Source organism: Macrobrachium nipponense, chromosome 18 (genome assembly GCF_015104395.2).
Source record: "Macrobrachium nipponense isolate FS-2020 chromosome 18, ASM1510439v2, whole genome shotgun sequence".
In the NCBI taxonomy this organism is placed as follows: domain Eukaryota; kingdom Metazoa; phylum Arthropoda; class Malacostraca; order Decapoda; family Palaemonidae; genus Macrobrachium; species Macrobrachium nipponense.
The window spans coordinates 74,891,819-74,918,887 of NC_087211.1; the positions used below are offsets into that span (position 1 = coordinate 74,891,819).

Sequence of the window (27,069 nt, forward strand, 5' to 3'; positions counted from 1 at the left end):
ACCCCGCTCACAAGACAACGGCGTCTTCGACATAACGCGGAAATTTTGTTTTTGGGGCGAAAAATATCGCTTTAGAGAATGTCTGGGAAGAGATAGCTAGTATCAATTATTAAGGTATGGTCGGGTGCCACGTTAGCGTGTGTACATACAATTACACGAGAGTAAATACGGCGTCCTTTTACGCCCCAGGAACATTTTCTCTGTCAATTTTTTTTCATTTACCGTTTGAGGGTGAGGTTGGCGCGAGATGGGTTATTGATTTTGGGATGAGAGGCGCCGAGGCGGGATATGGGCTATGGGAAGTGCTCAAAGATGCTTCTCTGGTGACAGTTAGAACGTTGGGATGTGGAAGTACCTTTAGGTAAAGTTATTTCTTATTCGAGAGGTTTTATTTTGATCTCTTCAATCTTAACGGTGAATTATTATCTGTAGTGCCTAGTCTAATGCCTGTAACCCTGAATCTTAAGATGGGAATTAGTGAAGTGTGTTAAGGGCTAGTGTAGCATACATAATGATAACCTAAGCCCAGCCCTAAGTGTGTGACTTTATTGAAAGTTTACTTGAATTAATATTGACTGGCAATCAAATGCTAAATGAAGCTTGCAGTCATTGTAGCAGATTAGGCTTCATGAAGAAATTGATTAACTGCCTGATTTTCTTTTGTGCCACCAGTATAATGGAAAGGCTTTAGCTATATATTTTGTAGATAACCCAGACTTTAATTACTTTAATGGTATTTCTACATAATTACTGAGCCCCGACAAAAATCGGCGCTAACCGAAATTCAAAAGTCTACAGGCCTCAACCACCTCATGGTGTCCTAGATTGGTTAACAATGCTTTAGTCAATCACAGCCAGATATTTTGCCCTGATATGTAATAACTTTAGTGAAAAATGTGGATTTTCATAAACCTAGTCATTTGATATTGTCTGCATGGGTAGTTCTACCTTACAAATTTTTAATGTCTTGTAAATCTTGGCCTAGAATGAGAGAGAGAAAATCTTGGCCTAGAATGTGAGAGAGAAAAAAAAGTCACCTCATTAAGAATGTTAACGTTTCCACCATCTCGTTATTCGTCGTATTTTCTAGTTGAAGAAGGTTAAAAGGAAAAGATGTCAAAAGTATTGTTAGAAACATTATGACTGTAAATTTAGTCTCTCGTATTAGCTCATTTGAGTGATGGTCAACAGCCTCACCAGCCATTCAGATCATCTTGAACAGAAAAGATGCTAGATTTCTTTTCATCAATGGCATCAAAAGTAACATAATTTTAAAACCTTCGATTGGGTGGGCCCTGTCTAGGGAGTCTTTCATATACTGAAGTTACAACGTTCGAAGATTTATATGTGTATTTTGTAAATTTTGGTTTTGATAATGCCTTTTGATGATGATGCATATTCATTTCGAACTGGATATTGGTACGGCAGCCGTACCCCGATCGCGGTAGATATTGGTACGGCAGTGAATTGCGCATGCGCGAACCTTGTTTACCGCCTCACACATATCCAAAGTATATACTGAAGTATATACGCAGTCTTTGGGCATATCACTCAGTGACAGCAAGAAAAGTGGTGACGGAACAGCATGAAACGCGGAATAATAATTAGTTTTCGCCGAAAAACAGATGTTTCAGGCTTTAACGAGCTGAAAAAAGCCATAGACATCTATGAAGACTCAAACTTTCAAAAATTGGGTAATTCATGGTATATACGTAGGTCATGAACGATCGAATCGGCCCTTGAAAAGAATTCCGAAGAGGGAGATTCAAAAGAGGATTATATATAATATATACACTACCATCGTACCTTTGGTGACTTTCTCGGCCCTTTATTCTGCCCGATCGGCAGTTGGCAAGGGCCATTATACACTTTACAATATTCTTTTAATTCACTTCATTGGGTTATTGCAGCTGTCTGAGAAGACGATGGAATTTACCAGGTAGTGAAATGGCAAAATTAAACAAAATTTTCAGCACTATTCCATTAAAATCAAAATCGGGATAGTGTTGTTTTTATAGTACAAAAAAAAAGCGGGACAAAATTCACAAAAGCAAAACAAAAAAAGGGGGGGGGAGGGACATTTTGCTAACTAAAAAAAGGGGGACAGATGTTCAAAAAGCGTAACTGTCCCGCCTAAAAGCCGAACTCCGGTTTACATAATACAGTATGATTAGCAAATGGTAAAACGGATATAGCTAACTGCCGTATCTACAGCAAGTCAAGAGCGCAATACGGCGCCAATGACAGAATCTGCCGTACATCACCGCACTATATTATTTGTACGGCAGGAAGTCTGAAATTGACGCATGCGCAATTCACTGCCGTACCAATATCTACCACGATCGGGATACGGCTGCCGTACCTATATCCTGTGCCTATTCATTTCATCAAATAGTGAGATTGAGACAATTATTGTGTCACTGAGGATAGTAATATTTGTTTAAAAGTTATGAACTGGATAATGGTACAGCAGCCATATCCCTGATTGCGATAGACATTGGTACGGCTGGAATTGCGCATGCGCGAACCCTGTCTTAGGATATCAGTGACAGCAAGAAAATGACCTAGTAATGTGAACTGTGTAATAATACATCAGTTTGTTCATGAAAACTTACCTGTCAGATATATATATAGCTGTATTTTCGCGGCGGGTATCAGGAACCATTCCCATTTCTATTCATAATTTTTTCTGTCGCTGGTGCTGAAAACACCTGTTTTCAGTACCTCCGTCTTAGGATTTTGGAAACTTCATTGCCGCTAAGTATCCTAATTGTCTTTTGATTTATTACTTGGATTTGTGGGATTTGTGGCTAGGCATACGCTATCTTAAATTGATTTGAATTTGATTCATTTTTGCATAAAATATCTGAATCTAGTTAGGCTAGTTTCAGAGGGGTTGTCTGCAAAGATAGGGTGTGGGCTACCGAAAGCTTCGGTAGATCCGCACTTGGTATGTAGAGGGGGTATGGGTCTTGCTTCTTTGTTGAGATTTGTCATGTAAGGAGTGTGAGACTTTGTCTATTCCGTAAGGAAGACGTATGATTCGTATGTACGCAATTAATCAGTAAAACATGTCTAAAATTCCGTAAGGAAGACGTATGATTCGTATGTACGCAATTAATCAAGTAACAAAAAGTCAGGGTAGTGAAACCTGCTACAATCCTGTAGACTTTATTTTGCCTTAACCCTGGTAGTTATGGCACTACGGGCTATGAACTATGTCTACGAGAGGTGCTCGCTCTCCTTCATTGCTGTGAAGTACTACTCTGTAATTGTTATCCTAAACCCTGCAGTGTTGCCTTCAGGCCCTAAGCAGTGTCTGTAGAGGAATTGCCCTTTCTCTGATACTCTTTCAATTCGTATCTTAGAATCGAAAGTGCTTGCTTTAGAGAGTAAAAGTGAAGTGCAGAAGTGCAGTGATACCCCTTGTGTAGTGGAGGGTGCGTCAGATCGGCCTCGTTTCGCCTCTAGGCCGGGACCTCTGCTTGACTCCCAGGACCCGGGGAGGGAGCATGTCGAAAGCCTAAGGAGGGTTACAAGGAACCCCACCGATCTGGCGTGCCTTCGGCAGTTTCTGATGAAAAATCCCCAGACTGCCACAAATGCACGTGCGCGTGCACGAATCCTGAAAGATTGCTTCTCGTCCTCCGAAGCGTCCTCCCCATGCAGGGGTTGGAGCTTTCGGAAGGACTCGCGCCTCTAAATAGAAGCTTTATAGAAGAGGACGCTTCACGTCCTCTCTCTCTCTCTCGTTATGCGTTTCAGTGAGAAGTAAGAAGGCGAACGTCGCCTGAACTCGTGTCCGTCTTTCCACCGAGAAATACAAGTAAGAGAAGTCATAGTAGCAGGAAGCTTTTGAGAGCGGACGCCCGGGAACGCTCGGATGGACTCCTGGCGCGCGCGGGGTGCACGCCAAGTGCGCGCCACGTGGACGCCGAGCGCGCTCCAGTGGACGCCGAGCGCGCACCAGCGCATCCAGGTGTGTCGCCTGGCTGAACGTTTCTGTTGAACTCTTCAAGCTCTTGTTTCAGATATGGGCCTAAAGAATGTTACCTCTACCTCCGGTGATACCTTCTACCTCACCTGCAATGAATGTGAAGTAGGCAGTGCTTCGGAGGAAGTTTAAAGTGAACAGAGTTCTTCTTCGAAACCCAGCAAGACATCGGGTTTCAGTGAATTCAAGAGGCCTCTGTCAATTAATATTGCTTTTCGCATAGGTGGATGGAGTTAAGGAAAGCTCAAGGGAAGATCTCGTTTGCTCTACCGCAACCTTTGCCATTCTCGCCAATAAATTTAAGTTGCCACTACCGCAGTCAAGACTTTGCGATAAGGCAGTTACGGGTTATGTAAGGCTCGATGTCTGCACGTCAGGACTCTCGGCAACGTTCAGTGGGATTCTTGCAAAGGCATCATCAAAAGGACGCTCTTCAGGAAAGCGCAAGACAGGACTTCCTTTGCCATACTGCCAATAAATTTTAAGCTTTAGCAGGCATTAGTTGTGATACGGGAGAGGAAGTTGGTTGGAGAGTTTCTTCCTCTTCCCAGGATAATTTTGCAGCCTTTTAGCCCATCTGAAAGGGTTTTTCAGATGATAGATTTTGTTAGTTTCTAGTCGGGACTACGCTGCCGAATTGAACATCGTCGTTCTACCTGCCGTAAGCCCAGTCTCTTAACAGGATTCTTGCCCCACCTCCCCTTCCCGTTTGAGACGGGAATCGGAAAATTAAATGCTGACTCCCTGGATTACGTTTGTCAATTCAGTGACTTTCCCCCATTGACAATATACTTTCGTTTTGTGCAAGTAAGTGGGTATCCCCTCATTGACAAAATATCTCTTTGTCCCGTAAATGGGTTAGTTCTCATTGACAAACATCTCATTAACTTGATATTGCGTAAGCGAATAAGCTCTTATTGACAAGATTCGGAAGAGCTCTCATTCGTCATTCGCAGACTCGTACAAGAAATAGACTTGTAGACTACGTCAATGAACGCTTATGTCCAGTAACATAAGAAGCTTGAGCTGAACTGCTTCGATTCTCTTAAGTTTTGTTCATGAAACTTGCCTGTCAGATATGTATGTAGCTGTATTTCGAATTCAGCTATACTATAGTCTGCCAGGTAAGTATGAACAAACTTTATTGTTGGATATAATTTCATATTTGCCTTGCGTTATTTTACTTCTGGTTGGTTAAAGTCATAATACGCTTTGCTGTAGTTACCTCTTCGGATGGCAACCGGAGAGGTCTATTGTCTATTTTAAGGACATTATCGTTACTCCCTGCAGCCTTCCAGGAGTTTCCGATTTATCTTTTACCGTTGTATGGTAGTGTTCTGACGACACAAACGCATCTATATATTTAGCGTTTTCTGTTTCGCTTAAATATACCAGCTTGAGAGTCTTTCGGCTCAAAAAAATAATCGGACCTATTTCTTCGTAGAATAGGGTAGCTGGCAACCCAGACATAAAGTTAAGAGACGACGTTCGTATGCTGCTGGCTGCTGCTGTCACGCTGTGTCTGTCCTCCAGTCCAACCGAGCCAGTAAGCAGTAAACAGATCGGCGCGTCATGCGCGGTAGGTTACTTCTCCTTCTCTCCTGCGGGATTGAATGGACTAACCGTATCCTCTGTTGCTGGCGGTTACGTCTCTCTGCGGGATGATTGACTGACTAACTGTATCTCTGCCCTACAATCACGGACTTTAGCCTAAGATTGAGGGGATTTCTTACGTGAATGAATAAACGTTGCATTCGTTTTGCCTTACTATGTTCAACAGAGTTATCTCTTAATCCTTTCGGTGCTCGTTTACCGGCACGGTATAGAACTACGAGTCTACCGCAACATTGCACTTTTATATGCTCTACCTGCTTAGGCAAAGCGCAGCCTTATTAGGGAAGTAAGCATACTCGGGGAGGGAATGGATGAGCTTGCTGGGGACCATTTCCTTCCTGAAGAAGTTTGTTTCCCCGAATAGACTGCAATTCAGACCACAGTTTTTTCCTACCGGGAGGGAAACTGAAATATTATTCAAGATCTAGGAATGATTCTGAACATCTCTCAGTGCGTTTATCACCTGAGTGATAGAAAGAAGGTGCCGGACATCTGGATAGGGACATTGGATAGGGTTTCAGATGTCCTGGATCTTAATCTGAAAGAAGTAAAAGCGATTCGGTAGTCCCTCCCCCAGTCCTCGTAACGAGTTTTGGGACCAGTGGTCCAGATCAACTCTGATATTCCACAGCTCTCTCATATCTTAAGTATCTTCTCTCGGTCCCTGTTCAAGTTTACGAGAAAGCCTATTATAACAACGCGTATTGAATGTAACGATCCTCTAGAGGTTCGTTACAGGATTGCAAAAGTCCGTACGAATCGTCTCGATCGACGGCAGCAACTATTGACTTCCGAGTGGAATCTTTCTTTAGAAGTAAGTTGAGAGTTGTGGAGACTTTAGGGACGCCCTTTCATTCTTCTCTTCGATAGTTGAGGACGAAGAGGCTTCTTCTTTTCTGTCTCCCTTATTCTCGATCCGGGATCGGTACCATTAAACGCCATCCTATGATATTGAACGGGGATGGATATTTAGTCTCTTTTCCCCTTTTTTCAATCGCTTAGGAAATGTAATAAGAGGATTTATGACGTCACAGGGAGCGACAATGACGCTGATCGCCCCATGTTGGCCTTCAGGATCAGGGATTCACAGAGGTCACATACTTCCTAGTTCACTTTCCAACGGACCTTTTCCGAGAGAGTCGTCTACTCCTAACTCGAAAGGTACCTATAACCTCTCCGCTCTGAGTCTGACTACGTTCAGGCTATCGAGATGTTGACAGGAATAAGATTACCGTCTTCCATTTCCGTCTGAAGAATGGATAAGCTGGCAGTCACAACTATTAAAGAATACGCAAATATGTTGTTGACGGGCCTTTGGCTCAGAGATTTGCGTCTGTCAAACAACAAAGCCCTTCACGATCTTTGAGTTCTGTGGAATCTCGAACCTCGCTCATCATCTACTTTTTGTCTCACCTGTTTTCTCGGAGTCAGACACTCGTGCGAGATCAGGCGACATATAGTAGCCCTGAGTTTCTTGTTGACGAAGTCGGTTGCGTTTATAACACCCCCGATGATCGTTGTAACATGAGACCAGGTTGGACTGTCAGGCATTCTTCCTTCGGGGACTGAATCGCCTTTTTGCTCCTCGCTCCTTTCTCCTGGCACCAGAAGCTCGAGTCAGGAGTTGATTCGCTGACGACGTTGGGTTGCGTTGATACAACCCCAAGGTTTGCTTAGATTGAATCGCCCAGGCAGTCCAGACACTCATCCTTCAGCGAGAATAGTTGCCTATGGTCTTCAGGGTACAGCCTTGCTGTCCTTGATTCGTCTGACTGGTCAACTGGTCAGTCACCTGACTTTAGTACAGACGGACTGACTGTGCATGTCCAGATCGAAGCTTTCAATATGGAACTTAGACGTAGTCTGAAGTTCTTGATGTCAAAAGCATTCGAACCTCTCCTACCTGTTAACTTCTTGCATGGATCAGGAAGGCCTTCTTCTAACCACCCTAGATACGACAAAGAGGGTTAGTGAGATTTTAAGCCATCGTCACAAGTTTTGGCTTTAGAGAACACAAGGCGGTGTGCTCTCTAACCTTCCGTTGTGGCCTAAGAATGGTAACCAGTTTTGTCCTTGGGCCAGGAGCTTGGAAGCAAGGATGGCACAAGTTAGTGGGCAGGAGCCAGAGAGAGTCCTGTGCCCTGTCGGGTCTCTCAAGTTTTATCTACATAAAACTCAAGAAAGTCGAAGTCATTCGGGCAATCTGCAGTGTTCCGAAAAAGACCAGACTTGCCCATATCGAAGAACAGCCTGGCTTTAGTGTTAAGGAGTTCTTTCAAAAAATGCTCCTTCATTGTGTTTGCACAAAGATTTGAAATCTTTTTATCTGAATGCTCACGAGGTGAGGGCGCGGCCTCGGAAGCATTTCAACAGAGCATGGCACTCAGCAACATCCTGAGTACCATGTTTTAGCGAAGCAACTCTGTGTTCACTTCACACTCCCTGCGAGTGTGAAGATGGCATATGAGATCTGCTGCTCGCTAGGGCCATACGTGTCTGCAGACACAATCTTGGGGGCAAGAAGTACCACTCATCCTATCCTGTAGAAAATGGTTAGGAAGAGCTCTTAATTTAGTTGTTGAGTCCCCGACACACGGCGACTTCTTAACTCTTAAGCCTTAGTTAACACACCTTAACTTTGGCGAGGTTGGTCGGAGGTGATATATATATTTATATATATATATATTTATTTTTACTTCTTAGCCCTCATGGTATGGTCAATATGGTCTAGTCACGTCGTGGTCTCGCCCCTGTTGACAGATCATCTGGAGTGCACCAGCTATATAGGTCTCTACCTCGCTGGCAACTCTAGTAGCACAAGCAGACTTACGTGGCAGTAACCACGAAGCCAGCTATGCTAACAGGTGGAACCAAGATGTAAATCATCTGCATGCATTTGTTTCCCAAAATCCTTCTATTCTGTCCCTTCCACCTCCAAAGGTGGGATTCAGCTATATATATATCTGACAGGTAAGTTTCATGAACAAAATGATATTGTTATGATACAATAAAGTTTGTTCATACTTACCTGGCAGATATATATAATCAAGTACCCCCACCCACCTCCCCTCAGGGGGACAGTGGAAATAAATTATGAATAGAAAATGGGAATGGTTCCTGATACCCGCCTCCCAGCGGCGGGAATGGGTACTAACCACCTTGGCGGACCCACTGCGTCCAAGTATGTCGGAAGTTTTTAAAATTCTGTCGGACTTCAGAAAATACAGCTATATATTATCTGCCAGGTAAGTATGAACAAACTTTATTGTATCATAACAATATCATTGCTTTGAAAAAATGAAAAACATGTTTTAGGTTTCAACAAGCTGGAAAAAAGGCAATAGACATCTGCAAAGAGTCAAACTTCCAGAAATTGTATTTATGTAGGTCACGAATGATGAATCGGCCCTGAAAAGAGCTCTGAAGAGGAGATTCAAAGAAGATTTGAAGCTTGGCAAGTAAGATGGTGCAGCAGTCAGTAGTGCGTCCAATATGGAAAACATGCTGTTAAGATAGACCTTATTTGGGATGAGTTACGTACGATTGATTAGGTCTTTTACCAGAGGATCGACTTGGCAGTTTTTCCTTACTATATGAATACATCAGAGCACGATTTGTGTGTACTTTAAGTCTTCTTTGACTCTCCTCTTCGGAGCTCTTTTCAGGACTGATTCGATCGTTCGTGACCTACGGATATATAACTTCTGGAAGTTTGAATCTTCGTAGACGTCTATTGCTTTTTTAAGCTCGTTGAAAACCTGAAAAATTCTGTTTTTCAGCGAAAACTGATGTATTGTTACACGGTTCAGAGGGGGATTCAAAGAAGATTTGAAGTACGCAGATAGATTAGTTTATTTCATTTTTCATGCATATAATCAAAATCTAAGTATGTTTAATATTATTGTGAGTTTTATATTTTCATTTACTGTCAAAATGCTTTGGAGATGACAGTATGGTGCTTCACTTGACATTTTGAATTGAACATGTTCAGTGAAACAATTCAGTTCGACTATTATTACTACTGTCGCTGATCCTCTAGTGCTGTACCTATAGCTCTTAGCAACAGTGTACGGCAACTGCTGCTTGATTAACAAACTGCTGTACCTACAGCAAGTCAGTAGCGCAATATGGCACCACTGACATACCCCCACTACACTATGTTATTTGTATCGCAGGAAGTCCGAAATGATGCATGCACAATTCACTGCCGTACCAATATCTATCGCAATCAGGGATACGGCTGAGTACCAATTCCTGCACCTAAAAGTTATTGTGCATGTCAGTTAACATATTCAGATACTGACTCAACCAATTAATAACAGCTGTATATATTTTGTAAGTTGTTGGTGTTTCTTGTATAGCTAAGGAGTATAATATTGTCATGAAAAAATTTGAAATTATCTCAGAATGTACTTTCATAAAGCATTCCAAAACTAAATTTTTTTTTTTTTTTTTTGAAAGTTTCTTTCAAAAAATCATTCTTTTTGAATACCCCACACAAGAATTTTCCCTATATCCACCCTTGTACCCTCTTTAACCCGAGAACTGCTACAAGCCTCTTCGGCGGCTGTATGGGGAACTGCTATAAGCCTCTTCAGAGCTCCATATTTCCATCTTCTCACAAATTCCCTCATAACATTGCTTAACTTTAATTATTTTTCCCTGAGAAAACTATTTCTCTAGTAAAAGTTTTAATGTTTAAGGAACTTTATTTTACTCATATTTATGTATAATAAATTCCCCATAGAACAAATTCAACTAAAATCTGATTTTACGATGCGGTTACCAATTGTTAGTGGTACAACAATATTTTGAAAATATTTAAAAATTTCGCTCTTAATGGATACAGCCCAGCAGCGTACAACAAGGCAGCAGCAAGAGAAAGAGGCCAAATTACAATAACCTAACATATCCCATCTAGTTAAATAAGTTAAAAAAAAATAGAAGAGAATTATTAAGAGTTTTTTTTAATATTTTACTCGTATGGTAAATGTACAGCCATGAACAACCAAATGAAAAATGTTTTGCTAATTACAACCAAATTGGATAATAATTACCGAGTTTATGTCATAAATGACGTTATCTTTTTTAAAAGGACAATATATTTTTAGGTAATAACTTTGTTCACTATAGTTCAAAGATCAGTAAGGAAACATACTGTTGAATTTAAACACAGTTGTAGCTGAATCTGAGAACACTTTTCGAGCTGCTAATGACTGTTATTGTGCATTGGTAACAAAGATAAAACTCCCCCGTAACCTATCTGATCAAACACAGCCGTAGATAAAGTTGAGAGAGAATCATTTTAATCAAAACTTCAGGGCTTGAAAGAATACAGTTTACTGCTGTTTTCAAACTGATTAAAGATAACAAAACGGCAAAGCTCGGGAAGAAATCAAGTGAAAATACTGAACGGAATCACATAATTTTTCCTTACACATTAAACATGCCCACAAAGCAATCTGTTAATGATAAAAGTAATTTAGTTTCCAATTAGCATGTCCCTTATATCGAAAAGATGACCTTGTCTCGTATAAGTATAGTACAGTAGTGCCTCAGGATACGAAATTAATCCGTTCGGTAAGCGGCCTTCATAACCTGATTTTTTCGCATCGTGAACTACGTTTTACATGTAAATTGCCAAATTCGTTACAAGCCCTACAAAAACACCACAGTAAATTTTATAATGAAGCTAAATTGACCAATAAACAATGAAATACAACAATTTGGACCATTCAATACCTAACAATAACCTTTATTTTAGTACGTACTGTAAATAAAGTGTATTAGTGTACATGGTACAAGAAATACTTTACGTTCATGCACGTACATTTGTAGTAAAAAATGTGGAACCTTACCTTTCGAGTGAGGGGATCTCCGAAAGTGGCGACAAATGGCAGAAAACATGAACACTAAACTTTACGAAACACTAACAAATGGCAGAAAACATTAACACCTCTCGATTATCTCCATCTTTGTTCTCCATAGAAAGCATCCTCTTCTTTTCCATGAAATTCGGCAACATTCTTGTGGACCTATGGCTAATAACGTAAGTAAATTAAGTTCACACACAAACACACTAAAGTAAACTTATAGCACAACGAAAGGGAAATCACTAACACGAATTTACGTTAAACGAAATATGTATGTGAAGGAACGAATTCCAGTGTTTACGATAACACTGCCACCAAAAATGGTCAAGGAATGCCTTTACATAGAGGCATGATGCTGACCACTAGGAGAGCAGGATATGGCACTAAAAAATAAAATATAACAACGTGCCACTAGCATCGGGAACCAATGGGAGAGCGGGAGGATGGTGGCGAGTCTACTCAGTTGGCGGCGTGCGAGTTAAAAAATTTTCCCGGTGGTCTGGGCGAATCTCGAACTTTACCCTTTTGCAACCTGAATTATTTTCGTATACAGTGGCAAAAAAATCTTTCGTCTGCTTTCGTAACTTTGGATTTTTCGTAAGTAGGAAACTTCCGTATGTCGAGGTTCCACTGTATATAGAATATTGCAATACACCCCCTGAACACCTGAACTAAGCCCTGGTCACTTACCAGCCCGAACCATCATTTTATTAAAAATTTACCAAATCTTTGGTTAAAATAAACGATCAGTGTTGCCAATCTCCTGGCAAACACCCTCGTTACCTAGTTACCAGCCCACCGCTAGTAGCCCTGCCTCACGGGCCAGTCACACCTGCCCTCTCACGTCAATCACTTATCGTTCGCGGTGGAGTACAGATGTATCCACAGCGAACTCCTTTTTGGTCTTGCCCGGCCTTCATTTGCACCTTTGATTTGATTGATTTTGGTGACGAATTACGCATCCCTTTGGATTACGGTTGGATTGCTCTTAATACCTTGTCATTAGACATTGATTCTGCAAAGGAAGAAACAACACAGGCTACGACAACGACTACTGCATCCTCGGCCACGACATCACAGAAAACGACGAGCGGAAGTACAACAACGTATCGTCTTTGCCAACAATGCAAGAAAAGGATGAGTACCCTATGACACGATAGTCATTCCTTATGCGTAAATTGTTAGGCTCTGTCCAAATATCAATGTAAAGACCAGATGTTTGGAATGTCAGGAGTGGTCTTTGGACCAGATGTTAGGGTATTTCAAACATAGGAAGGTCTCGTATTAAGAAGTAACTGTAGGCAGAAAGAGACTAACGTAGATCAAGATAAAGACTTAGAGACAGTGCTCTTTAAGAGACTTGAGAGTACGCTGACATCGAGTATGACATCTCTGTTACCGATTTTAGTCAAGATTGTGAGGATAGATCGAGCAATAGGGATACTAAAATTACTAATCGTTCTTTTCCAGCTCCCCTGCCTGTTCCAGAATCAGCCCTAACCGGTGCTGGGGGTTTATGGGATCCAGCTAAGCCAGAGGGCAGGATCCGCCGTCCCCACCCCCCCCTGGCGCGGAGCAGGCAGTGTTGGCAGCAGATTCCCCTTCCCTCGATGACATCTCTGTTACCGATTTTATGTTAAGATTATGTCAGGATAGATCGAGCAATAGGGATACTGAAATTACTAATCGTTCTTTTCCAGCTCCCCTGCCTGTTCCAGAATCAGCCCTAACCGGTGCTGGGGGTTATGGGGATCCGCACGCCCAGAGGGCAGGATCCGCCGTCCCCCCCTGGCGCGTAGGCAGCAGGCAGTGTTGGCAGCAGATTCCCCTTCCCTCGATGTGTAAGTTCTCAGGATGATAAAAACTAAACATAAACATAGTGTTTAGTTTAGGAAGAGAAGTGCAGGCTTCTTCGGGTCGGTTTTCTATTAAAAGTAGTAGTTTTTAGAGGCACAGTGTCCTTAGAGCATCTTTAGGCTTTTTCCTGCTTCGAGTTCCTTGCATCAGAAGCTTTTAGGCCAGGGTTGGTCTTTCAGATATGCCTCCCTTCGTCTTTAAGGTTACCTTTCCTCTACGTATACGATACGATAATTGTTAATATCGACTAATTCTACGTTCAATGCAGATGAACTTACGATATTCAGTATGAAGAGAAATCGAATAAAATTAACTACGGTTAGCCTAGTGTTCACGATGATATATCGTATGCATATTCAGTAGCCTAGCCTAACCTAAAGTATTCGATGTACAACATATCGGTAGTTATTTTTATATTGGCTAACGCTGTAGGCTTAAGGCATTCTTGACTTCGGATAATTCAATACAGGTGTAATTGAAAACGAACGAGAATCCGATCTGAGGATAATTAATATGAATGTAATCGAACAGAATGAAGATCGGATTCTGTCCGACTAAAGCATTATAATTGTATTATGTGTATCATCATATGGGCGTAGTATAAACACTAAACTCGGCAGTCATTCACGCTGGAATCAGCGGATGACGAATACGGGTTTGCGTCGCCGTATCCATCTCATTCTCTCCTGATTGACTAAAATGACTAACGTAACAACACTCTCACTTATGCCAAGTTTGTACAAACGTCTTAAAGGAGACGTGTCTTCAACTATGTTGACATTTAATATAGTCAATGAGGTATCTATCTTGGGGCATATAATCAGATGTCAGATATAAGGAATTTGTATGTATGACGTCTTCATACGTCTAACAGACTATTGCCGTCAGTATTTACATGAGCTTATGTCAAATTACAGTTACAAAGTATTACCAGTCGTATTATCAAATTACAATGACAACTGAAATTAATATTTAGGCTAATAAAGTTAATTTAATTACCTTTAAATATTATTTTATTACTTTTCAATTAAATTACAATTACACTAGCTTGTCGTCAAACAGCACTATTGTAAGGAGGTGTGGTTTAGACAGACAACGATGCCGGCTAGTCTATTTTTTTTTTCTCCTTGGCTTCAGATTCAACCATATCACTTGGTCGGCGGCTAATGTTTTTGTCCTTAGTTAGCATATTAATGAATATCTGGATACTTAACTTATGTAACGAAGTCATACTGTTCGTCTTACGATGTAATTTAAGACCAAAATTTGACTGATACGTCTCATTGGAAACTAGTTTTTCCCTCGGGTTAGATGGCGTTAAATTTAGGATTCCGTTCGTTTTTCACTCTTTTTCATAGGTATTACGAACCTTACACTTTATATATGTTATTAATCCTTTGTCTGTGTGAAAACAACAGTAATGAGCTCTTTCATGCTATTAGTTTCTTTTACCACGGCTGCGTTGGAATTCATACAAAAGCTCGGGACTTCTGTCCAGGTTGCTGATGAACGTAATTTTGCCTTATTAGCTTCAGCTGCATTTATAACATGAATACAGTAATTACCGTCCCACGCGGATGAATACAATAACGGATGTTGCTATCGGATTCGATTGCTGTCACACGCTGATCAATACAATAAAGTGATGTTGTTATAGGAGTCGATCGCATTAGCAACAAGTTCTCGTTCGGTTGTTCATAGCTGTACGGAGTTATAAGAGTATTATCGTTAAGATAATACCCTTTTAACTTGCTGCAATTTGCGGAGATGGAGATATTAGACGATCGAATCTCTCTATTCCTCTCTCTCTCTCTTCTCTCTCTCTCTCTCTCTCTCTCTCTTCTTCCCTGATTTTATCTCTCTCTCTTTTCCCGATTTTATATCTCTTTATCTAGACGATTGTGTCTCTCTCTCTCTACTCTCTCTCTCTCTCTCTCTCTCTCTCTCTCTCTCTCTCTCTCTCTTTTCCCATATCTCTCTTATCCTGACGATTGTGTTCTCTCTCTCTCTCTCTCTCTCTCTCTCTCTCTCTCTCTCTCTCTCTCTCTCTCTCTCTCTCTCACTTTTCTGATTTCATATTCTCTCATCCTATTTTCCACGCTCTCCTAACACTGGACTCATTGTGCAACAGAGGTTTTTCTTCCTTTCACACCTTTTCAAACTTTTTCAATTTCCCTTCAGCGCTGACTGACCTCATAGGTCCCAATACTCGGCCTTTGGCCAAAATTCTATTTTTAAACCCAACAATCTTGCTGTCTGAGTTAGGATTAGAGTAGTGAGCGACTATTAGGAATATGTATAAGGTATTCATGATATGATATATCACAAGAGGATTTTAAGTATTAGGACAGATAGGAAAGAACATGTCTAGGTCTATCTGAGGGTGAGGGTATTCTTTCAAGTGCCAACCAGGCAGAGTACAGACAGGCAGGTACAACACTACAAGAGGACATCACTACGATCGACGACACCGTCGCAGACGCACCGATGGACATGGTTGTCTCCTCCGTACATGAGAGGCCTAAGGCCACATGGGAGGTCTTCAGTTAACCTCCATACATGAGAGGCCGAGAGCCACATGGGAGGTCTTCAGATTCCCTCCATACATGAGAGGCCGAGAGCCACATGGGAGGTCTTCAGATTCCCTCCATACATGAGAGGCCGAGAGCCACATGGGAGGTCTTCAGTTTTTCCTCTACTCAGGTGAGGCACATAGCCAGCTGAGAGGAAACAGGTTTGTATCCCTTCCGCACTCAATGAGTTTTGACCTTAGAGTAGAGGTGCAGGGAGTTTTTCCCTCCACATATGACAGGCCTAGAAGGCCACACATGGGAGATTAGCTTGGACGAGTGACAAATGAACTTGAGACTGACTCGCGTACTCAATTATATTGACTGACAACTAGTACAGTGAGGGCCGGCAGATTTGATTCCCCACCTCCAAATTAATGTTGTTAATCGGGCTAGTTCAGGTGTTCAGGGGGTGTATTGCAATATGAAGTTTTTATTGTAAAACTAATATTGTAATACCTACCTGAACACCTGAATGATTCCCACCCTCCTCCCCTCTCATACAGAGTTATTGAGTTATGATGACGTGAGAGGGCAGGTGTGTGACCGGACCCCGTGAGGCAGGGCTACTAGCGGTGGGCTGGTAACTAGGTACGAGGGTGTTTGCCAGGAGATTGGCAACACTGATCGGTTTATTTTAACCAAAGATTTGGAAAATTTTTAATAAATGATGGTTCGTGCTGGTAAGTGACCAGGGCTAGTTCAGGTGTTCAGTTAGGTATTACAATATTAGCTTTACAATAAAAACTTCATTTTTATATGCTAACTAGAAGCAAAACAATTTGCTCCGAATTGCGTTAAATATGACGAAATGAACTCGTATTTGCCATCAGCTGATTTCCAAACCAAAAAATTGACTGGTTTTGTTAGTATTTTATGATACAATACGTAATATGAGAATATACAATATGATAGGGTAGAGTACAGGCAGCCCTCAGTTAGCGGCAGGGGTTCCGTTCCTGGCCGCCGACGCTAAGCGTTTTTAAAGTCTATGGCTGCCGCACACCTTTCGGAATACTAGACCAGTTAACAGCGCCCAAGACTAGTCAAAGGGGCCATAATGCACAATAAGTAAAAATTATATTTATGCAGTATTAGTACCATAGAATTTACTGTACAGGTAGTACTGGTTACACTAACATTATAGTAACCGTATTATAAATAACTGTTATGTCAAAGTAAAAAAAAAAAGAAAAAAAAAAAAGCTAGCTTGAATCCTTTGGGCGGGTTTGTCTACAGTATGTAAAGATACAATAAGGTTTTTATACAGTGTACAGGTAGCCGAAGTGTTCTAGTTATGATAATTCGTCTTACGATAATCCGATTTTATGAGAGACCAAATTACAATAGCCTAACTTTTTCCATTCCTTTTCCAGTTACATAAGTATTTCAATCATCGTACTATAGTACACTATTACCATAGTTGTTATAAATGACGTTATGTAGATTGGACTGAGGTATCCTAATGTAATAAATATATTTGCTATAGATCAAAGATCAATTGGGAAATATACTGTTAAATTTAAACCTAGTTATAGCTGAAGCTGAGAAAACTGTTCAAGCTGCTAATGACCATTTCGGGCATCGGCAACAAGGATAAAACTCCAGTAAACGTATGCCATCAAACACAACTGTAGATAAATTGAGATATAATTATTTTAATAAAAACTTCTGTGCTTGAAAGAAGACATTTTACTGCTGGTTTCACGCCAAAATAAGATAAACACTGTAAAGTTTGTTTTACGATGATGTAAAGGAAAATTTTGAACGGAATCACGTTATTTTTTTTTTTACTTGAAAACATGCCGTCAACGTAACTTGTTTAAAAATTTCTTCACAATCATGAGATATATTCAAGTCTTATTTTCATCTAAAAACACGTCTTGTAAACACATCTTGTAAGGAAAAATAACCTTGTCTCATATAAGTCAAGTATCTAGAAATTCGTTTATATTAACTACAAGCAAGAAAATTAGCTCAGAATTGCGTTAAATATGGCGAAATAACTTATTTGCTATCAGCTGATTTTCAAATAAAACCTTGGCCGCTCCGCGGAATCCGGCTTAAATTTACTGTAGTATTTTATGATACAATAATATGAGAATACTACATTCAATATTATGGATACAATGAAGTGATGTATAACTTTTTAAAAGATTTCTGGAAAAGATGCATATTTACTTTTTCTTCTGTGCTTATCTTAATTTTTGTCCCTACGTAGCAGTGGCATCTCAAGCTCGTACAGTCATCCCTCAATTTTTTGCTCGAGTAACAAAGCGAAAAATCGAACGAGTTGCACAGTTATATTTTGTATACTTCTATCCCATGGAAAAGCAAACATTGCCATGTTGCAAATTTGAATGTATATGCAAGGTTTGTCTTTTAAAATAAATTTATGGAACAATTGTAAATATAATTTGTTATAAAAATGCGAATCAATGATATAAATTAAAATGTTATTATTCGGGCACAACTGAACAACCTATTGTCTTCATCATGTGAATGGCTGTTACAAAGACTCAAATGGTCATGTGTACTGCCACTGTATCATTTATGTACAAAAAATAAAATTACCCTGTAATACATTTTCATACATTTTAAACAAATGCATGAAAAACCTATAACAAAAAGCTGAACTCATTATAACAAATAAAAGAATTTTCATTAAAAATAAGTTATAATTAGCTCCCCAAATTGCTAAAATGTAAACGCATGAAGTCTTTGTAATGCATTTTATAAAATCGACACATTGATCGCTAAATTTGCACTTATTTGAACTATATTTCGGAAAAGAGGCAGGCGGTGGCTTACAAGAACGAACATGAAAAAACATCTTATTGATAATGGGAAGGGCAGTTTCAAAAGCTGCCTTTGTATCATATTTCTGTGCAGAAGATGCCCATACATATTACATTTTCATACACATGTTAAACATAAAAGCATGAACATTTATAAATTGACACATCCAAAGCTAAACTTGCACTTATTTAACTATATTTTCGGCATAGAACAGCGTCAGAGGCATATACTTTACCCTAATACCTCTGTAATAACTCATAAAAATTTTTAATACCATTGGCATAACCTTTATGGTATGAACGATATTTCTACAAATGTATGTACTCATTAGACATAATGGCGCTATCAGCGCTGTTAACCAAAAATTTTACTTTAAAAATACGTTAAAATACCTTATTTTTTTTAATGGATATTTATGATGACAGCCGTAAAAACCATTCGCCGCTAAGCGATTGTGCTGTTAACCCCGGGCCCCGGGCCGCCTGTAGTGGTTGGTGCTACTTTGATTACTTCCTGAAAATGCTAGTACGTATACCAATTTCTATTTGAACAATCAGATAATTTGTAATAGTAACTCATTACAATTTTTTTCCATTATTAGAGAATGAAATCACATTGTTCTACAATATTAGCAGTCAGTTTACAGTATCTTTTAACTAACGGATAAAATGTATTATACTTCAGCTACCATCATTTCACAGACTACCATATATCAAGCATTATGCATCAGATTGATTAAGTCTGCATGTTTGCTTAAATATTATGCTAAAATTACTGTTTGATATAAGTTTTAATCTAATACACATACATTTTTGTTATTCTAAATTGCATACGTGTCTAAATATATGAAATGCTAATGTTATTCATACATTTTACACATTTTTATGTCTGGGTACCAGAAATTTCTATAAAGATATAAAAAAAGTACAGTGGTACCTCGAAATACGAAATTAATCCGTTCCTAGGCGCCTTTTGTATCATGAGGTTTTCGTATCTTGGACCACATTTTACATGTAAAATGGCTAATCCGTTCCAAGCCCTCCAAAAACACCCCAGTAAATTTCATAATAAAGCTAAATTGACCTATAAACAATGAAATACTACAACAATTTGGGCCATTCAATACCTAAATTAATAACGTACTGCTAATTACCTGTAAATAAAGTGTATTAGTGTACATGGTATACAAGAAATACTGTACGTATGTAGTAAAATGTGGAAGCTGACCTTTCGAGTGAGGCTATCTCCGAAAGTGGCAACAGAGGAGGACAGACAGACGGCAGATACGTATGTACGTACACTTAACTTTACGAAACACACAAAAAAATGTAAGGAAAACTAACTAAAATTTACGAAACACATTAACAAACCTGTAACACTTAACTTTACAAAAAAACTAAAATAAAAAAAAAAATTTGTCTTTTTATTTTCAATTTTTTTTTACTTTTTTATAATTTACGTAGGTTTTTTTTTTTTTAATGCAAAATTTGAACTTCTTCCCCACTTTCAACTTTCTGTTTTTTAGTATCACTTGGTTCTTCGTTTTTACTTACTCCTGCTAATACTAAAGGCCTCTTTAAAAAATAAACTATCCAAGGGAGATTGCTTCTGCTACTTTTCACAATGTTCCGGAAACGACTCAGGCAAATGTCATTGAACTGCCCAAGCTTACGACCTGTGTGAGCCTTTTCGGTTGTGTGTTTTTTTTTCTACAAACGATTGCACTTATTGAAAAGCGGCTAGAACATCCTTAATTTCTGCCGTTGTCATAGGGTTGTCCTCCTCCTCCTCGCCGCTGGTAGAGAACTCCTCTTGAGCGACGTTATGTTGCATGTCCTCCAACTCCTTCAGGTCATCCGTCGTTAGCTCCTCTTGGTGCTCCTCGAGAAGGTCCTTGATGTCCTCGTCGACGACCAGCCCCATGGACTTGCCGAGTGCAACGATCTCGTCAAGATTTGGTTCCAAAACAGTTTCAGGATTGTCAACTGTTTTCTGAATCTGCAGCACCAGCTTCGCCCACGTCGAATCCCTCGAAGTCTTGGGCGGATACGGCATCAGGCCAGAGTTTCCTCCACGAGGAATTCAAGGTTCGCCTCGAAACCTCCTGCCAAGTTTGGTCGATGAGTCGGATGCATATGATGATGTCGAAATGCTCCTTCCAAAATTCACGCAAGGTGAGGTTTTTTGTGGTATCGGTGATGTCGAAACATCTCTTGAAAAGATGCTCCGTACACAGCTGCTTAAAGTTCGATATCACTTGCTGGTCCATGGGCTGGAGGAGAGGGTTGGTGTTAGGCGGAAGATAAAGAATCTTGATGAAGGAATACTCCGCTAGGATATCTTCCTCGAGGCCAGGAGGGTGGGGAGGGGCATTGTCCAACACCAGCAGACATTTCAGGGGGAGGCGCTTCTCTTCCAAGAATTTCTTCACTGTCGGGCCGAAACACACATTTACCCATTCCGTGAACAAAAGCCTTGTTACCCAGGCTTTTGCATTAGCCCTCCACATCACTGGAAGCTTCTCGTTACCCAGGCTTTTGCATTAGCCCTCCACATCACTGGAAGCTTCTCCTTAAGCACTTTGTGGGCCTTGAAGGCTCGAGGAGTCTCGGAAGGATACACCAGTATGGGGCTTCACCTTGCTATCCCCACTGGCGTTTGAACAAAGTGCGAGCGTAAGCCTGTCTTTCATAGGCTTATGCCCGGGTAGCTTCTTCTCTTCCTCCGTGATGTACGTCCGACGAGGCATTTTTTTTCCAAAAAAAAAAAAAACGCCAGTCTCATGCACAGTTGATGACTTGCTGAGAACTGTAGCCTTCCTTGGTCATCATCTCGTTGAACGTCTTTTTAAAGGCTTCGGCCGCTTTCGTGTCCGAGCTGGCAGCCTCCCCATACTGCACCACCGAGTGGATACCAGTCCGTTTACGGAATTTCTCGAACCACCCATGCGAAGCCTTGAACTCTAGGGCTGGCGTTGATGTCCCTTCTCCGTCATCTTCGGCCTGGGCAATCAAGTCGCCGAAAATAGCGCTGGCCTTGTGGGAGATTGCGTCTCCGTTGTCGTATCGCCAGTGATTTCTTTGTCTTTTTATCCAGACAAGAAGCAGCTGTTCCATCTCGTCGTGCATGTAGGTCCTCTTGCTGGACAAAATAGTGATGCCCTTGGAAGGTGTAGCTGCTTTGACAACATCCTTCTGCTTAAGGATGGTGCCTATTGTCGACAGATTTCGGCCTTTTTCCTTGGCGGTCACACTCAATCGCATACCAGCTTCATACTTCTTGATAATCTCCATCTTGTCTCCAAAGAGAGCATTTGCTTCTTTTTGTGAATTTCAACTTTCTTGGGACCCATGACTACGTTATACCGTACGTAATTTACGTATAAGTAAAGTTTCCACACAACACGATAAAGTATGTATACATGGTGGTCCCCCCGTATTCGCGGGGGATGCGTACCAGACCCCCCGTGAAGAGTTAGAACCCGCGAATGTTTGGAACCCCTATAAAAATGCTAAAAACCGCCTATTTTGTTAGTTAAAACTCAAGAAAAACCCACTAGAAATGTTCATACATGGTTTTTTTAATAGTTTTATCACAAAAAGTGCATTTTATGATGAAATTCATAAAAAAACCAGGAATTGTGGATATTTACCATAGAAAAATACCGCGAATGCGCGAATTTTCCGCGAATAATGCAGGGAAACGTTCCTGAGAGAAATCCGCGACTGTGTGAGTCCGCGAATCTGGAGAATGCGAATACGGGGGGGTCCACTGTACTGCAACGAAATCACTACGAATTTATGTTAATAAACTAAATCATTAGACCGCCGAACGAATACTGCGTGCGTACGATAACGATGCTGGTACGAGTGGCTGAAGAAGCACGCTGCTACGTAGATGCATCATGGGAGGATGCTGACCAATAGGAGAGAAGGATCTCATGGCGGTGACTAGCATCAGGAACCAATGGGAGAGCAGGAGGATGGTGGCGAGTCTACTCAGTCTGCGGAGTGCGAGTTTCAAAATTGTTATCGGTGGTTCAGCGAATCTCGGACTTTACAGAAACCTTTCGTATCTTGAAAACTTTTTGTATGTAGAGCCGTTAAATTTTTTGTTAGCTTTCGTATCTCAAGTTTTTCGTAAGTTGAGCCTTTCGTATCTCAAGGTACCACTGTAGTTAGTAATTGACTATGAATCTATTATTATTCACAAAAGAAATCAGTTAACCGCAATTACAGAAAAACAGAAGCCCCCCACTGTTAATGTATATGACTGCAAACTGATGACAGCATAGTAACAGTAAATCACAAGATCTCTATGATGAAATAGTCTTACCTATCTTTAAAATTTGTACGTAGAATTACAATGATTTTGATAATGCTTATTTTTGTGGTGTTAGTGAACGTATGGTCTTAATTGTCCCACTATTTATTATTGATGATCTTAACCCTTAAACTCCGAAGTTGTATTTTAAAAATCGTCTCCTATGCCGGTGCCGTTCGCGAGTGACTGCCGAAGCGGAAAAAATGGTTATTTTCATAAAATCACAGCACGGCTTGGTTTTCAAGATTAAGAGTTCATTTTTTACTCCTTTTTTGTCATTGCCTGAAGTTTAGTATGCAACCATCAGAAAATTAAAAAAAATATAAAATATTGGGATATATGACAGAGCGAAATTTTTTTTATCTATAATTGTATACAAATCGTGCTCTGAGCAAAACGGTTAAAGCTAAAGAGTTAATTTTTTTCCTGTTGTATTGTACACAAAATTGCGATCATTTTGGTATATAACACATTGTAAAACGATCAAGGCAACACAGGGAAAATATTATCACAAAATGATGCATGAATTCGTAACGCACAGACGTTAAAAAAAAGCGGTTTTCAAAAATTCACCATAAATCGAAATATTGTGCTAGAGACTTCCAGTTTGTTGGAAAATTAGGGTAAATGATTGAATTTACTAGAATATAAGAGTTTAGCTTACAATTGCGTTTTTTTACCATTTCGGTCGAGTGAAAGTTGACCGAAGGTCGATATATTGGCACTTATCGTTATTTATATGAAAATATTTCAAAACTGATAAAAGCTACAACCATGGGTGGTTTTAGTTGTATTATACATGAAATTGCGCACATTTCCTTATATTAAACTTTTTGTAACGGCTAATTTAAAATGGTGCAAACATTACGACAATCCGACGAAAAATGTATTATTTTTCGGAAGAGTTACCGCGCGGACGTAAAGGAAAAGTTTTTTCCATAAATTCACCATAAATCGAAATATTGTGCTAGAGACTTCCAATTTGTTGCAAAATGAAGGTAAATGATTGAATATTACTAGAATATAAGAGTTTTAGCTTACAATTGCATTTTTCTACCATTTTGATAGTCAAAGTTGACCGAAGGTTTGAAATTTAGGCACATCGTTATTTATATGAAAATATTTCCAACTGATAAAAGCTACAACCATGAGTTGTTTTTTTGTTGTATTCTACATAAAATTGCGCACATTTTCATATACTAATTTAGATGGTGCAAAAATTATGTCAAAGTGACGAAATAATTTCCGAGATGTGTCGCTGATATTTTTAGTGTGATAAGAAAGAAATTTGCGGTTGCGCTCCTGCGCAACGATTGTAAACAAAACAACGCCTTGATCCGTGAGCTCCCAGCATCCCCCAAGGCGCGATTCAAAAATTTTCACCTAGTAGGCCTATAACTATTTTTCTGCAAATTTAATTTTTTTTTTTTTTTTTTTTGTTCCCACAGTATATCGACATACCATATGTCCAATCGGCACCCAACAGACAATTTATATTGACGTTTAATACGTCCAGTTGGCGTTAAAGGGTTAAAAGTATATGAAAGAGAGATATTGTCACAAATTTTTTGGTTCGAAAAGGATGGCACAAGAATATTTAACTTTGTTTTTGTTTTTGGGGGATGGTGAGAACTTACCACAAAACAATGTAAACAAGAACTTATTGTAGTGTAAACATCTTTTTTTTTATCGTAAATGTATTTGTATGTGATTACGAAAATACCAACATTACATACAAGCATAGCATTCTCTTGGAAGGGCGTGTCCCATCGTTCTAAACCACCCACATATTTTAGATATGCTTTTTATAATAGCAAAACACATATCTGTACAGTAAATGTGATTTCCAAATCATCTTATGTCATATCTTAAATCACAGGAAAATATCAATGCTTTATACATAAAATGTATGCCTTGTGCATTACAGTATAAGCAGAATGATGCTGTAGGCCAAAGAAAACGTGCGTCTGAATAATAGGGGATATTTAAGAACAACAGTTTTATGCTGGTACACTTAATTTGGCAACATGACAGAAAATAATACTAAGAGTATTCTGGGATGATAGTTTGAGGTATATTTTTGTTTGAACTGTCAAGTTGTCAATGAACTGTTTTGGAATGTATTTTTGTTTGAAATTATATGAATTTCGTTTTAGTATGATAATTTAAGGCAATTTATCAATCAAGTAATAAAATAGCTATAGTTTCCTTATCCGTTGCAGCTAGAATTTTGAAAATTCATGGTACTGCTGTTTTGTTTGGCTAGGCGACCACTCACTTACCGGGTAGAGAGGAACCTACCCAGCATAGAAAATCAGTTGTTTCTGACGGCTGATGACCGTAATGGTTTGGCAGCAGGGCAAATTTTTGAATTTTTAAAACTTCTCAGACATTTGGTGAAGTACTCTTGCCTTTGGTAGCCCAGTAGTCTGCCTAAGAAAGGCTAACCATTCATTATCCTTTTGTTTACCATAACATGTTAAGGTGCAGCTGGAACCACTGCACTTGTGCCCTTAACATTTACCTCACCAGATCACTTAATCTTTTTATTTAATTGAATTTTAAGAATTTATTGGCAATTTTTTGCTTTGGTTCTAATTTATTGTAAATTAGAGCATTAGCTAAACTGTTCTTTGCTCATATTATGCTCGACTTAGATTTATTTTTCCCCATCATTTTAGCAAACATGGAGGAGCTACTGTCCTTGAAGTGGAACAATCATCGCTCCACTTTTCTGCACATTTTGGGAGTTCTCAGGGACAAGGTAAGTCTTCTGTCAATGAATTTTTAAATTGTTCATCGTAGAGTTGGAGCTTGTATTACATACAATGTTAAGCAAATTAGGTGAAAACAAAATATCCATATTCAAGTGTGTACTTCTTAAAATTACATATCACAACATTTTGTCAAAAATTCTCAAGTTCAAAGAGTCAAGAATTTGTGTACTATTGAGAGGAAAAAGATTTCCAATATCAAGATGTTTTTACACTCAATATATATTTTTTTTTGTATTTTAAAGCCTGAAGACCAGGAAACCTGTTAATTGGAAGGTGTATAAAGTATATCTGCAGTTTTCTTTTTGGGGGGGAGTGCATTAAGTAATTTTTTTTTTGTTAAAGGACTTGTTGCCCATTTTCTTGATTTTTTCTTCATTTTCTTTCAGCAATCATATACTGATGTAACAATTGCCTGCGATGGCAAGTTCTACAGTGTACACAAGTTGGTGTTGTCTACTTGTAGTGATTATTTCTGTGCCATGTTTGAGAAAACTGCTTGCAAGAGCCCAGTCATAGTGTTGAAAGACATCAAAAGTGGGGAACTAGAGGCCTTGCTAGACTATATGTACCTTGGTGAAGTGAATGTGAGACAGAGTGACTTAGCGTCTTTAATAAAGGCTGCAGAAAACCTTAGAATAAAAGGACTTGCCGTACCTGATGATGAACCCCCTTCTAAAAAGGGTAGTGTTGGTGCTCCTAGTCGTAGAGATGGTGGTTGTGGTAGTCCCCCCTCGAAAAGAAAACGTAGAGACGAAAGTGAGGATGGTAGGGAGGATGTTAGACCGCCTCCCAGTATGTTACCTACTCCTCCTCCCCCTTCTAGACCAAAGAGCCCTATAAACCAGCGGCTGAGCCCATCCCCGCACAGAACTCAAGACTCTTCATCTGAAGAACATTCTAACCGTCCTCTTTCATCACCTGCGGAGCCCTCTGCGTCCTCCCACTCTACATCTCAAGCACCTCAGCCTTCAGGCAATGATCAGTATTCATCCGATGAAACACTCGTTAAGGTTGAAATGGAAGATGAAGGGCCTGACCCTGATGGCCAAGAGTACAATGTCAATGCTGATGGTTACAAAGAGGAAGGTGATAACTCTAGTGGTGCCGTCAACAATGATTTACCAGAGTTCCTACAGGCGGCGGCGTCTGGAACATTGTCTAGTAGTACAAGTTTTTCACATCCGTCATTTGCCGGGCCATCAAGTTACCAGCCTGTAAGTAATATCCTTGACTGGTGTGGTTGTTATTGTGATTATTCATGA

At 39.8% G+C, this 27,069-nt stretch overlaps 1 protein-coding gene and 1 pseudogene across 1 annotated transcript; one reads left to right on the top strand and one right to left on the bottom strand.

Annotated features, from left to right (window-relative positions):
• LOC135197187 (protein jim lovell-like) overlaps nt 1-27,069 on the bottom strand; it is a 148,073-nt pseudogene that overhangs the window by 56,684 nt on the left and 64,320 nt on the right.
• On the top strand, nt 319-27,069 carry LOC135197337 (protein tramtrack, beta isoform-like). The gene is made up of 3 exons (XM_064224477.1): nt 319-361; nt 25,712-25,794; nt 26,194-27,069. The coding sequence occupies exons 2-3, from the start codon at nt 25,717-25,719 to the stop codon at nt 27,067-27,069; spliced, it is 954 nt and encodes a 317-aa protein (XP_064080547.1). The 5' UTR covers nt 319-361; nt 25,712-25,716.

Coding starts and splice junctions, on each gene's coding strand:
- LOC135197337 (XM_064224477.1), top strand. CDS start 25,717: ATGGAGGAGCTACTGTCCTTGAAGTGGAACAATCATCGCTCCACTTTT. Junction 25,795..26,193: donor TGGGAGTTCTCAGGGACAAG/GTAAGTCTTCTG, acceptor ATTTTCTTTCAG/CAATCATATACTGATGTAAC.